This window comes from Babylonia areolata, chromosome 3 (assembly GCF_041734735.1).
Source record: "Babylonia areolata isolate BAREFJ2019XMU chromosome 3, ASM4173473v1, whole genome shotgun sequence".
Taxonomy (NCBI): Eukaryota; Metazoa; Mollusca; class Gastropoda; order Neogastropoda; family Buccinidae; genus Babylonia; species Babylonia areolata.
The window spans coordinates 35,692,341-35,706,341 of NC_134878.1; the positions used below are offsets into that span (position 1 = coordinate 35,692,341).

The window sequence follows — 14,001 nt, forward strand, 5'->3', positions numbered from 1 at the left end:
CCAGGTGTTTCTTGGCCTTCCTCTTTTTCGTTTTCCTTGGGGGTTCCATGATAGTGCCTGCCTTGTGATGTTGCTGGCTGCCTTCCTCAGGGTGTGCCTGATCCATCCCCATCTCCTGCACCGGATTTCATCCTCGGCTGGCAGCTGGTTGGTACGTTGCCACAGGTCTGTGTTGCTGATGGTGTCAGGCCAGTGGATCTGGAGAATTCTTCTCAGGCAGCTGTTGATGAAGGTCTGCACTTTCTTGATGGTGGTCTTTGTTGTCCTCCATGTCTCCGCTCCATACAGTAGGACTGACTTGACGTTGGAGTTGAACAGCCTGATCTTTGTGCGAGTCGACACCACCTTGGAGCTCCAGATGTTCTTCAGCTGCAAGTACGCTGTCTCGCCTTGCCAATTCTTGCTCTGACGTCTGCGTCTGTGCCGCCCTGCGTGTTGATGATGCTACCCAGGTACGTGAATGCCTCCACTTCTTCCAGCTCATTCCCGTTTAGTGTGACTGGGTCCTCACTCGCTGCGTTGATCTTGAGAATCTTGGTTTTGCCTTCATGGATCTTGAGGCCAACTTGTAATGAGGTGGCTGCTAGTTCTGTAGTCTTGTCCTGCATTTGTTGGCGGCTGTGGGAAAGCAGGGCCAGGTCGTCTGCAAAGTCGAGATCATCTAGTTGGTCCCACAGTGTCCACTGGATTCCATTTCTTCTGTATGCTGTCTTCATGGTCCAATCGATCGTCAGGAGGAAGAGGAAAGGCGACAGGAGACAGCCTTGTCTGACTCCGGTCTTCACCTCGAAGCTGTTTGTGAGTTGTCCTCCATGGACCACCCGGGAGGTCATTCTTTCGTAGGAGTTCTTGATCAAGTTGACCAGTTTGGTTGGCACTCCATAGTGGCGAAGCAGTTTCCAGAGGGTGTTGCAGTCCACACTGTCGAATGCTTTCTCATAATCAACAAAGTTGATGTATAAAGACGAGTTCCACTCTAAAGATTGCTCAACAATGATGCGCAAGGTGGCAATCTGATCTACGCATGATCTGTTCTGGCGGAAGCCGGCCTGCTGGTCTCGGAGGAGAGGGTCGACTGCACTTTTCATTCTCTCGAGGAGGATCCTGTTCAAGACTTTTCCTGGCACTGACAGAAGCGTTATCCCTCTATAGTTGGCACAGTTGCTGAGGTCTCCTTTCTTGGGTAGCTTGATGAGGTAGCCCTCCTTCCAGTCTGATGGTACTTCCTCCTCTTCCCAAATCTTCTCAAAGAGAGGGTACAGCATCTCTACCATGGTCTCCAGATCTGCCTTGAGTACTTCTGCTGGGATGTTGTCCGGTCCTGCTGCCTTGCCATTCCTCAGCATTTTGATGGCTTTCCTGATCTCCTCCCTGGTTGGTTGCTCACAGTTGATGTCTAGGTCTCTATCAGCAGGGTCGATGTCCGGGGGGTTTGAAGGGACGGGTCTGTTCAGGAGTTCTTCAAAGTGCTCTGCCCATCTGTTCAGTTGTCCCTCTGTTCCCAGGATGGTGTTTCCTTTCTTGTCTTTGACTGGTCGCTCAGGCCTGCTGTACTTCCCTGAGAGTTTCTTAGTGGTGTCATACAGCAGCTTCATGTTGTTACTGGCTGCTGCTTCCTCGGCTTCCTCTGCCAGGCTGTCGATGTACTTGCGCTTGTCTGTTCTTGCGCTCCTCTTGACTTCTCTGTTGGCTTCTGTGAAGTCTGCTTGTGCCTTGGTCTTTGCTGCTCTTGTCCGGCTGTTGTTTACTGCTGCTTTCTTCTGCTTTCTCTTCTCGATCTTGCCCAGTGTGACTGCCGATATCCATTCCTTCTGTTGGTGTCTCTTGGGGCCCACTACTTCCTGACAAGTTGACGTCAGTGTCTCTTTCACTTTCTGCCACTGGCTCTCGATGTCAGTCTCTTCTTCAAGTAGTTCTTGTAGTACTTGGTACTTGTTGGTGAGGGACAGCTTGAATTCTTCGTTTATCTTTGTGTCTTTCAGCAGGCTGATGTTGTACTTCTGCCTGTTTGTTGTTGCTTCCATCCAGTTCTTCTTCATCTTTAGCTTCAGCCTGGCTACCAAAAGGTGGTGGTCAGATGCAACGTCTGCTCCTCTTTTCACCCTTACATCCTGTAGAGATCTCCTGAATTTCTTGGCCATGCAGATATGGTCAATCTGGTTCTCAGTCACATGATTTGGAGATACCCAGGTGGCCTTGTGTACTCTTTTGTGAGGGAAAATGCTGCCACTGATTACCAGATTGTTGATAGCACAGAAGTCTGCAAATCTCTCGCCATTCTCGTTCATCTCTCCTAATCCGTGTCTTCCCATCACTTCCTCGCATCCCGTGTTGTCTTGTCCGATCTTGGCATTGAAGTCACCCATGAGGATGTTTGTATCTTTTTCTGGGTACTTGGCAATGACGTTCAGCAGTCTGTCATAGAATTGATCTTGGGCTTCTTCATCGCCGTCATTGGTTGGCGCATAACACTGGATGATGTTCATCTTGATCTTCTTCTTCCTAGTCCTGAAGGATGCTGCGATGATTCTTGATCCGTGTGCTTCCCATCCTATCAGGGCTCGCTGCGCAGGTCTTGACAACATGAGTGCTACGCCTTCTGTGTGTGGAGCATTGTCTTCTTCGTGGCCAGAATAAAGCAACATCTCTCCAGTGAGCAGTCTCCTTTGTCCTGACTGTGTCCAACGAGTCTCACTGATTCCAAGCAGTGTGAGGTTGTAGCTTTTCACCTCTGCTGCTACTTGTGTTGTTTTTCCCGTCTCATACATGGTCCTCACATTCCATGTTCCGACGTTGATGGTCCTGGTCGATAAAAGGGGGGTCGGCCTTGTGGCTTCCGTAGACTCACGGCTTTCACCACACGGCGTCATACATCCTCTTGGTGAGGACCCTTCCTCTCCCAGGGCAGTAATCTTTTGGTCTGTTGTTGGCGTTTCTGTAGCAAGCTTTGTTTTTTGCGGGGTGGGGTTGCTAGCCCCACGTCCAACCCTCCTCCTTTCTCATCCGGGCTTGGGACCGGCCATGGCGGAGTTTTTCTCGTGTATGACACATCACTATTTTGTTTGAAAAAACAACAGTTGTCCCAAACCATCCAATTAAAAAAAAAAAGAAAGTAGAACACAAGTATATGTATAAGTCTTCTTGCTCATTTACTCATTTATTTCATTTTGTTAGGGAATTAAGGTTTTCGTTTTCAAAATAACAAAGTTAGCAATGAACAGAGGTAATAATCTTTTTCTTTCTTTTTTTTTAATGCACTCCACCCCTCAGCACATGGGCCAAGACCCTTAAAAATGAACAACAATACACCCACACCACACCATACCACACCACATTACATGCCCACACCATACCACACCACATTACATGCCCACACCACACCATACCACACATTACATGCCCACACCATACCACACCACATTAATGCCAACACCACACCACACCACATTACATGCCCACACCATACCACACCACATTACATGCCCACACCATACCACATCACATTACATGCCCACACCACACCATACCACACATTACATGCCCACACCATACCACACCACGTTACATGCCCACACCATACCACATCACATTACATGCCCACACCATACCACACCACATTACATGCCCACACCATACCACACCACATTACATGCCCACACCGTACCACACCACATTACATGCCCACACCATACCACACCACATTACATGCCAACACCGTACCACACCACATTACATACCAACACCGTACCACACCACATTACATGCCCACACCATACCACACCACATTACATGCCCACACCATACCACACCACATTACATGCCCACACCGTACCACACCACATTACATGCCAACACCATACCACACCACATTACATACCAACACCGTACCACACCACATTACATGCCCACACCATACCACACCACATTACATGCCCACACCGTACCACACCACATTACATGCCAACACCTAAGAAGCAGAAAAAAGAAAACATGGAAAGAAGTGGAAGTGGGAAAGGTGTGTGTGTGATGGGCATGGGGCTGGGGCTGGAGGCCCAGGGGAAGGAACTACAGCTTCCAAGCCTACAAGAGAGACAAGACCTCCAACTGTCCTCCTTCTTCTTCTGCGTTAGTGGGCTGCAACTCCCACGTTCACTCGTATATACACGAGTGGGCTTTTACGTGTATGACCGTTTTTACCCCGCCATGTAGGCAGCCATACTCCGCTTTTGGGGGTGTGCATGCTGGGTATGTTCTTGTTTCCATAACCCACCGAACGCTGACATGGATTACAGGATCTTTAACGTGCGTATTTGATCTTTTGCTTGCATGTACACACGAAGGGGGTTCAGGCACTAGCAGGTCTGCACACATGTTGACCTGGGAGATCGTAAAAATCTCCACCCTTTACCCACCAGGCACCGTCACCTAGATTCGAACCCGAGACCCTCAGATTGAAAGTCCAACGCTTTAACCATTCAGCTATTGCGCCCGTCAAACAACTGTCCTTCTTAAAATGAATGATTTTATTTCAGGAGGTCAGAGAGAGATCCCACCGGCCTCTCTTTGTCAGCCATCACCTGCAAATGACGTCTCTGCTGGCTTGGACATGTACTGACAATCCCACAACAAGAACAGCACACCAAACAATAAACTTGACTCCTATAGGCCGATGGGCGCCATAGCCGAATGGTTAAAGCATTGGACTTTCGATCTGAGGGTCCCGGGTTCAAATCACGGTGACGGCGCCTGGTGGGTAAAGGGTGGAGATTTTTATGATCTCCAAGGTCAACATATGTGCAGACCTGCCAGTGCCTGAACCCCCTTCGTGTGTATACGCAAGCAGAAGATCAAATACGCACGTTAAAGATCCTGTAATCCATGTCAGCGTTCGGTGGGTTATGGAAACAAGAACATACCCAGCATGCACACCCCCGAAAGCGAAGTATAGCTGCTTACATGTCGGGTAAAAACGGTCATACACGTAAAAGCCCACTCGCGTATATACGAGTGAACGTGGGAGTTGAAGCCCACGAACGAAGAAGAAGAAGAAGAAGACACCTACAGGCCAAAGAAAGAGGGAAGGGCCGTGATGAACTGGTGGCAATCACTGGAGAGAGAGACCTCAAAATTGTTGATAGACAATGGGATGACACCAGCAAACTGACTGAGGACCTTGGACTATGGAGCGCCTTGCATGCCTCATGTGTCCAGCAACTTAAGTCTTCTTTAACTCATTCTATTCAAGGTTTGAGTTATCTCATACCATAATTACTTCCCCTGTGGACCTGGTACAAGTATCTTTGTACCAATACACTATTCTGATTTCATTTATTCTTGCTTGGTACAGCTGGTGTTCTGAACTGAGCCATTTACAGATTCCGGAAGCATGAAAACTGAGCTTGCTTTGACCAATCAAATCAACAATTCTTCATCGATTTTCACCGTTTTAGTGAACAACCCTACTTTTTACTGCAGTCGTCTCATGTAGTGCTGGTCCTAGGGAGTTGTAGCAGCCAGGCAGCAGTGGGGAAGAGTGAGTTAAAGTGAAGTAAGAAAGACAAGCATGCCAAACTGCAGCACAGCACAACACGACTGGGCTGTGAAAAGACAGACAGGCATCAGTGACTCACCCAGCCAGGCCTCGTAGCCCCCGACACGCAGTCGCTGCTTTGTTTCCTCCATCTGTCTCCCCAGCTCATGGGCCGCCACTCTGGCTTCTTTGCTGCCCTGAACAATGTACAGAGAAGTAATAATAATTATCATAATCATCATCAATATAACAATCATAATATTGATAATCACAATAACAATCATAGTAATAATTATAATAACGATAATTTATATATGACAATGTACAGAATAATAATTATAATTATCATTATCATCATCATGATAATAATAATTATCATAATAATGATAATCATAATAACAAAAATAATCATAACAATGAGAATAAATATAGCACCTATTCTCAAAATAGGGCTTTGGGTGCTTAACAAAAAAAAAGTAAACAGAATCAGCACACATGCACGACACACACCCATGTACGCACACACATGCACATGAGAAGTACAAAATGAAAACAATGGAATGGCATGGGGATGTTCTACATTAGTTTAAAGAAATGGTTTCGCAGGGAAGATCTGACAAAGTGTAAGAAAAGTTTCTGATCTACAGAGTGAGTTGCTTTCAGACAGAAAGAATGCTCACAAAGAACTTTGTACTGACAGAGGGTTTGCAAAGCAGATGACTATATGAGTATCAGAAGTAGAACTGAAATGACAGAATGGTTAGTATGTGTGGATGATATCTGTAAGATGCATTGTTGCAGTGCCAGAAATCAACTCAGCTCCACTGATCAAAAGTAAAACAGAACTATGTCTATAAAGAAAAAAAAAAGCTGTTTTACCACCAGCAACCACAGTGACATACACTTTGTGTTGTAGCACACACCACACAAAATCTGCCCATACACACATTATGAAAAAAAAAGAAAACAGAAATAACATACCTCCTTGTCCAACTGCATTCGTTCGTACTTCAGGATTTCAATGCATGATGTGTCTGAGCTGAAGAAACAAAAACAAAAAATATTTGCCATGTGTAATCAACATCCACATTCTCCTTCTCTCAATTTTTGAATTAGAACAAGAAGTAGTGTTTGTAAGTCCCTTTAAAAGAGTGTGTGTGTGTGTGTGTGTGTGTGTGTGTGTGTGTGTGAGTGCATAATGACAGAAAGACAGGAAGGAAAAGGACATGACATATACATACAGAAATGTGCACTGTCAGTACAAAACATTTAAGTCCTAAACAAAACTGCGTCTGTATTTTCCACAATACAACTCCTTACCCCTCCTCTCCTCACTTTTCATTTGTCTATTTTCAAATATAATTTGAATGCAAAAATAAAATACTTTTAACTTGATTTCTTCGATCACCAGTAAGCCTCACCACTCCTAGCTTTTCATTTATCTATTTCTAAATAACATTTGAGTGCAGAAATAAAATACTTTTAACTTGATTTCTTCGATCAGCAGTATGCCTGACGTGATGATAAACAAAATTCCTCCCTCCACTATCATTGCACAAGGATGGCCAAACCTGGTCAAGGGAATTCCGTTGCTCTCCACAGCTCCCGGCCTCAGCTTGGAGTCAACACCCCCCTCCTCTCCTTCCCTCCCTCTGCCGTCATGCACAACCCTGTCTGTCTGCATCGGCTCCACAACCACACCGCTGCCGTCATGGAAACCATTCATCGGCAGAACCGGTGTCCGCTCAGGAACAGGGGGACAAGATTCTCCTCCTAAACTCACGACTCCTGGTTTCGACGATCGGTTAGGAACACTGGGAACTGTGGGAACGCACTGCTGATGCTCTGACGATATGTTTGGATTGCTGATCCTGAGACCTGAAGTGTGTGACACCTCGGAATTGTTCTGCTGTTGCGTTAAAGCATACAAAGGATTCAAGCCAGAATTGTGTGCCATGTCGGGGGGGGCCGTCTGTCCGGGTGGTTGTCCCTGCTGCTGTTGCATTAAGGGAGACCGGGTGGTGACAGGGGACTGGTTGATGAGGGGTGGTGGTGCTCCCCCTTGACTGAAGCCATTACTCCCTGACACAGACCTACTGCTGCCCTCTAGTAGTAGTGGGGTGTTTTCAAACAGGAAGGCTGACAACTCTTCTGCCAAGCTCATCCCATCCATCCCGCTGTTTGGTTTGGGTCTTTCTTCCTGTGGAAGAATCACAGTTACAAGATTGTTTTTGCCTGGAAAGAGATTGATAAGGTGTAGATGAAATTTCCCAACTCAGAGTCAAAAGTTTATTTTGTATATTTTTCAATGGTTTCACACGATCTTTTCCTTAGAGAAGATGGTGCGAAAACACTGAAATATACCAGTAAGTTCAACTTTTGATTCTGACTTGGAGGAAATTTCCTCAATGTGTATCCAGAATCGGAGAACCTACACTAACAAATTGCTGAGATGTGTTTGAAGAGGTGCATGGGGAAATGCAAGAGAGAATCAAAAAGGAGAAACTGCAAAAGACCAACCCAGGAGTGGCTGTCTAGGGGGGACTCAGAATAAGAGGTGTGGGCGTAATGCCACTGAAACGCCGCAGACTGAAAGGGCAGAAAAAACAAGGAGAAGAAAATAAAGGTGGAGGTGTTTTTTTTTTAATCACAGTCTGCTATTGTACGTCCACTCATCAAGAAACCATCTTTGGATCATAATTGCTTGAAAAATTATCGACCTGTCTCTAATCTGTCATTTTTATCAAAACTGCTAGAAAAGATCATATTGTCTCAGCTCTTAGCTCATCTGGAGCAGAATGGCTTACTTAATTCCCACCAGTCAGCTTATAGACGTGGTCATAGTTGCGAAACAGCCCTTCTTAGAATAGTGAATGATTTGCTTTCGGGATTTGATGAGGATAAGATATCTGTTCTCGCTCTCTTAGATTTGTCAGCAGCTTTTGACACTATCGACCACTCTATCCTCTTGAACAGACTTAAAACTTCCTTTGGTATTCGTGACACTGCACTAGCATGGATCACGTCTTACCTGTCAGATCGTACACAGAAAGTGTGTGTAAATGGTACATACTCTAGAATATCTGCCTTGAAATATGGTGTCCCACAAGGGTCCGTCCTAGGTCCTGTTCTTTTCGTGCTGTATGCGGCTCCTGTGTCGGATGTCATCAGTCATCATGCGATGTCGCATGAGAGCTTTGCTGATGACACACAACTTTATCAGTCGGCTTCCATAGCTGAATTTGATGCACTGGTGACTCAAACACAGGAGTGCATTGCTGGCCTAAAGGACTGGATGACTCTCAACAAGCTGCAATTAAATGATGATAAGACTGAATTGATGATAACCTGTCCAAAGAAGTTTCGTCAACATCCTTCCTTTCCTGACTCTGTTCTGATCAATAGCACACCTGTTTCACTTTCTCCCTCTGTTCGCAGTCTTGGTGTAATCCTGGACCAGTCTCTTTCCTTCCAACAGCACATTTCGAATATCTGTAAAGTTGCCTATTTGGAACTGCGTAGAATCAGCTCTATCCGCCACTATCTCTCAACCGATGCAACCAAGACACTTGTATGCTCTCTGGTTCTCTCAAGATTGGATTACTGCAACTCTCTTTTGGCCGGCCTTCCCAAATACCTGTTAGACAGACTCCAACGAATTCAGAATAACGCTGCCAAACTCATTTGCAGAGCTTCTAAATTTGACCATGTTTCTCCTCTCCTTCAGTCTCTCCACTGGTTGCCTGTTTCTGATCGAATAGACTATAAGCTATCCACTCTGACCTTTTCTGCAGTCAACGGATCTGGCCCCAAGTATCTTTCTGAACTCATCCATATCTATACCCCGTCTCGCCAGCTCCGTTCTTCCTCTGATACTCGACTTCTCAGGATACCTCACGTCAGAAGTAAGACCTATGGACACAGATCGTTTTCTTTTCAATCGCCAAAGACGTGGAACAAGCTCCCTGATAACCTCCGTCACTCTGATTCCCTCGCATCTTTTAAATCTCGTCTCAAAACTCACCTTTTCCCTCAGCAATAAGTTCAATTGTGGCAGGTCCACAACTACATGCATGTATATGAATGTGTATTGTGTGTGCGTGTGTTTATGTAAGTTTGTGCCTGCCTATGTGTGCGTATTTGTTAGGGTAGCTGTTAGATACACATGTATGTTAAAATGTATGTATGCAGTGTGTGTGTGTGTGCGTGCGTGCGTGTGTGTGTGCGCGTACGTGCGTGCGTGCGTGTGTGTGTGTGTGTGTGTGGTCACATTTTGGTGTGTGTATGTAACATAGATATAATGTTTTATGTTATCAAAAGCGTTTTTGTAAAGCACCTAGAGCAGATTTCTGGATAGTGTGCTATATAAGTATCCATTATTATTATTATTATTATTATGAAGAGAATTTTCTTCTTCTTCTGCGTTCACTTGTATGCACACGAGTGGGCTTTTACGTGTATGACTGTTTTTACCCCGCCATGTAGGCAGCCATACTCCGTTTTCGGGGGTGGGCATGCTGGGTATGTTCTTGTTTCCATAACCCACCGAACACTGACATGGATTACAGGATCTTTAACGTGCGTATTTGATCTTCTGCTTGCATATACACATGAAGGGGGTTCAGGCACTAGCAGGTCCGCACATGTTGACCTGGGAGATCGTAAAAATCTCCACCCTTTACCCACCAGGCGCCGTCACTGTGATTCGAACCCGGGACCCTCAGATTGACAGTCCAACGCTTTAACCACTCAGCTATTTATTGCCCGTCTGAAGAGAATCTATTAAAAATGGAGTTGGGAAAACATAGAATGCATAATGCTTACACACTACCTGCCTCAGTTGTTGCAATGAATGCTCTGTTCTGAATCACTCACTGAACAGACAGATCAAGGACAAGAAAAATACGTACTGCTGCTGTCAACATAAAACAAAATAATCCAACTCTGTGGTCATCAACCAGACTCAAAAACAAAAAAAATATGTTGTGTTGTGTTGTGTTGTGTTGTGCTGTGCTGTGCTGTGTTACATTTTTTCACAACGGATTTCTCTATGATTGTATTGTATTGTATTTCTCTTTTTCATTTCAACCGATTTCTCTATGATATCTCAGGTTGCTCTCCACTGGGAGAGCGTGTCGCTACAATGTAATGCCACTTTTTTTCCTTTTTTTTTTCTCTCTGCCTTCAAGCAAATTTGCTGTAATATCAAAACATATTTTTTCTACAGAAGTCTGCCAAGGACAACCATTTTGTAGCCATGGGTTCTCTTACATGCACTAAGTGTGTGTTACAAATGGGCCATCAGTTTACCATCTCATCTGAATGACTATACAGCTCAATTTAATAAAATCCGGGTAATGCACATAAGCCACAACGTTTCTTCTGAATCGTCTAATATCACTAATAGCGAAAAGACACAGAACTAAAGAAGGAACTTCCTCTCTTGAGCTATAGAGAAAAATAATTATGGAGTGTACCCAGTGCCATGACCTGTAACTGAAACAGTTACTGGCTTTGACAATCTGGTACAGGTGATCTGTACCACAAGACTTTATCAGTTTCTGTATGTACTGCTCTAGTTAAACTGAAAAGTCAGGTGATCTGTACCACAAGACTTTATCAGTTTCTGTATGTACTGCTCTAGTTAAACTGAAAAGTCAGGTGATCTGTACCACAAGACTTTATCAGTTTCTGTATGTACTGCTCTAGTTAAACTGAAAAGTCAGGTGATCTGTACCACAAGACTTTATCAGTTTCTGTATGTACTGCTCTAGTTAAACTGAAAAGTCAGGTGATCTGTACCACAAGACTTTATCAGTTTCTGTATGTACTGCTCTAGTTAAACTGAAAAGTCAGGTGATCTGTACCACAAGACTTTATCAGTTTCTGTATGTACTGCTCTAGTTAAACTGAAAAGTCAGGTGATCTGTACCACAAGACTTTATCAGTTTCTGTATGTACTGCTCTGGTTAAACTGAAAAGTCCCATGGGGCAGTGAATTCACATCCACTGTGTCTTGAGCCTGACATACAAAAAGGCTGGGCTCGATCCTCTCCTTCTGTCGTTTTAACCTTCCCTAACCAAAGTAAGGTACCCATTCACACCTGGGTGGAGTGAGGAAAATCAAAGTAAAAAGCCTTTCCCAACACCATGCTGAAACGAGGCCTTGAACTCTGAACACAGCCTTGAACTCTGAACACAGCCTTGAACCCTGATCACTGGTGAACACTGGATCACAAGTCCAATGCCTAACTGATTCGGCCATGGCACCTCCATGACACTAGGGGCAGGAAATCAAATCAAACCATGCTGATTGGTTTCAATGCTTTAATCAAGAAGCAAGACAATAGCCAGTATACTGTCTTGTATCTTAAAAAAAAAAGACAAGAAAAAAAGACAAACAAACCTGATGAGGCTCTTCTGAAAGACTTGACAGAAAGTTTCAGCTTCGGTTTCAAGGTGGTATCAAAAGCCTGCAGACTGATCCATTAATGCTACACCATCATTATCTGGATTTAAAACTACAACAAAAAACCAAAATCAGATGCCTGACCTATGTATAAACCCCAACTCACTGGTCAGGCCTTGAGAGCCAACCCTAGGTTTGTGAAAACTTTCTTGAGAGCCAACCCTAGGTTTGTGAAAACTTTCTTGAGAGCCAACCCTAGTTTTGTGAAAACATTCTTGAGAGCCAGCCCTAGGTTTGTGAAAACATTCTTGAGAGCCAGCCCTAGGTTTGTGAAAACACTGAGCCAGCCCTAGGTTTGTGAAAACATTCTTGAGAGCCAACCCTAGGTTTGTGAAAACATTCTTGAGAGCCAGCCCTAGGTTTGTGAAAACATTGAGCCAGCCCTAGGTTTGTGAAAACATTCTTGAGAGCCAGCCCTAGGTTTGTGAAAACATTCTTGAGAGCCAGCCCTAGGTTTGTGAAAACATTGAGCCAGCCCTAGGTTTGTGAAAACATTCTTGAGAGCCAACCCTAGGTTTGTGAAAAACATTCAGATGAAATGAAAGAAAATAATCAAACAAAAAACACACAAACTAATATACTTTAAGATACAATAAAATGAAAGATGTGTGGAAGGCAAGAGACAGAACAAAAAAACAGGGTGTGCTGAGTCTCACATGGTGATTGGGGTCCGGCGGTGCCTGTGTCAGAATTCTGGCTTCTTCCTCCGTGGTCGGCGTCTGTTCTGACGGTGGTGGGGGCACCTAAGGCAGAAAAACACAGACAATAAATGTGTGTGTGTACATACATGTACACAAAATCTTGTACACTCAGATCATATTCACACACATGCACACAAAATATAGCCACATGCACACACATAAACACGACAAAGTATGTGTAATTAAACACACATGCACACAGACATACACAAACACGTGTACACACACACACATACACACACATATATACACACACATGACGTTCGAAGAAGCTGAGATGTGCCATGCAGTAGCTTTACGATCAACTGAAAATTGCTCTGAAACTTTGCTGACTGATGTTTGTTGATCCTGTGCAAAAGGCTGTTCAGCCTGTTTAATGACTGGACAATCAGAAGGTGTGTAATTAATTATCTTTGTAATTACTTTATAAAATGAAGAAATTTTAATCTCCGAACTGGTAACAGTGATCACGATTTGGATGTTTGACATTAGGCCGTACGATCAGCTGTGAGCGTGCTGTGTGCATGTGCAAGAGCTCCTTCTTCAGTGGTTTATTGCAAACTTCCTGTCACAGTCAACCACAGGCGCCTTGTACTGAAATGAAAGTCTGTTCTTATAAAACACAAACACTGATCACGAAAAAAACTGATGTCCATTGGCATTTGTGTCAGTAAGAATTATGAATGGATAAACAACAATGGAACTGATGCCAGCTGTTAAAGAACGGAAACTTCAGCCAACATTAGATTCCTTACAGAAACATTTTTTATGTCCTGAAAATGAATGAACAGTAGGGAGGCACTGTTTGTTTTATTGTTATTCAGCAATTCAGAAACAAAACCAGCCAACACAGAATGAACAGACTTTGGTTATGATGATAACACACTTTCCCTTCCGACTTGGATCAGTTATCCCATGTGTCTCAGTAAATCAGTTTTTTTACTCTGTGTTGATGGCTGCAAGAAAATGATGCTGATGTTATACTTCACAGGAAAGGTACAGGCACCTTACTGTGTTGATCTGTACTAATCCAGCTTCTTGTATTCTGGTAGAACTTTATGGAATAACCTTCCACTCACTTTAAAAAAGTAATGTAAACATAAATGTGCGCAAGAAAAATCTTAAGAAACATCTCACTGACTGTTTAAAGATGGACAGTAATGCTAGTGTACACCTATAAGTCTACTGTTTCGTTTACTATTTGTGTAATGTTTTGTGCAAGCTTGCATTAGCAGTGTACTTAGGTTACACAGGGACACGTGTTTTTAATATGAGGTAGGGGTAAAGTAATTGTGCACAAG

The 14,001-nt window shown here is 44.1% G+C and overlaps 1 protein-coding gene across 1 annotated transcript in view; it reads right to left on the reverse strand.

Moving 5' to 3' along the window:
- The window catches only part of LOC143279966 (uncharacterized), a 71,555-nt gene that overhangs the window by 35,132 nt on the left and 22,422 nt on the right, over positions 1 to 14,001 (reverse strand). Inside the window, exons 12-15 of the mRNA XM_076584354.1 lie at positions 12,656 to 12,742; positions 7,102 to 7,730; positions 6,512 to 6,569; positions 5,631 to 5,727 (exon numbers count right to left, since the gene is read on the reverse strand). Coding sequence (XP_076440469.1) covers positions 5,631 to 5,727; positions 6,512 to 6,569; positions 7,102 to 7,730; positions 12,656 to 12,742 — 871 coding nt within the window. The remainder of the gene's footprint in view (positions 1 to 5,630; positions 5,728 to 6,511; positions 6,570 to 7,101; positions 7,731 to 12,655; positions 12,743 to 14,001) is intronic.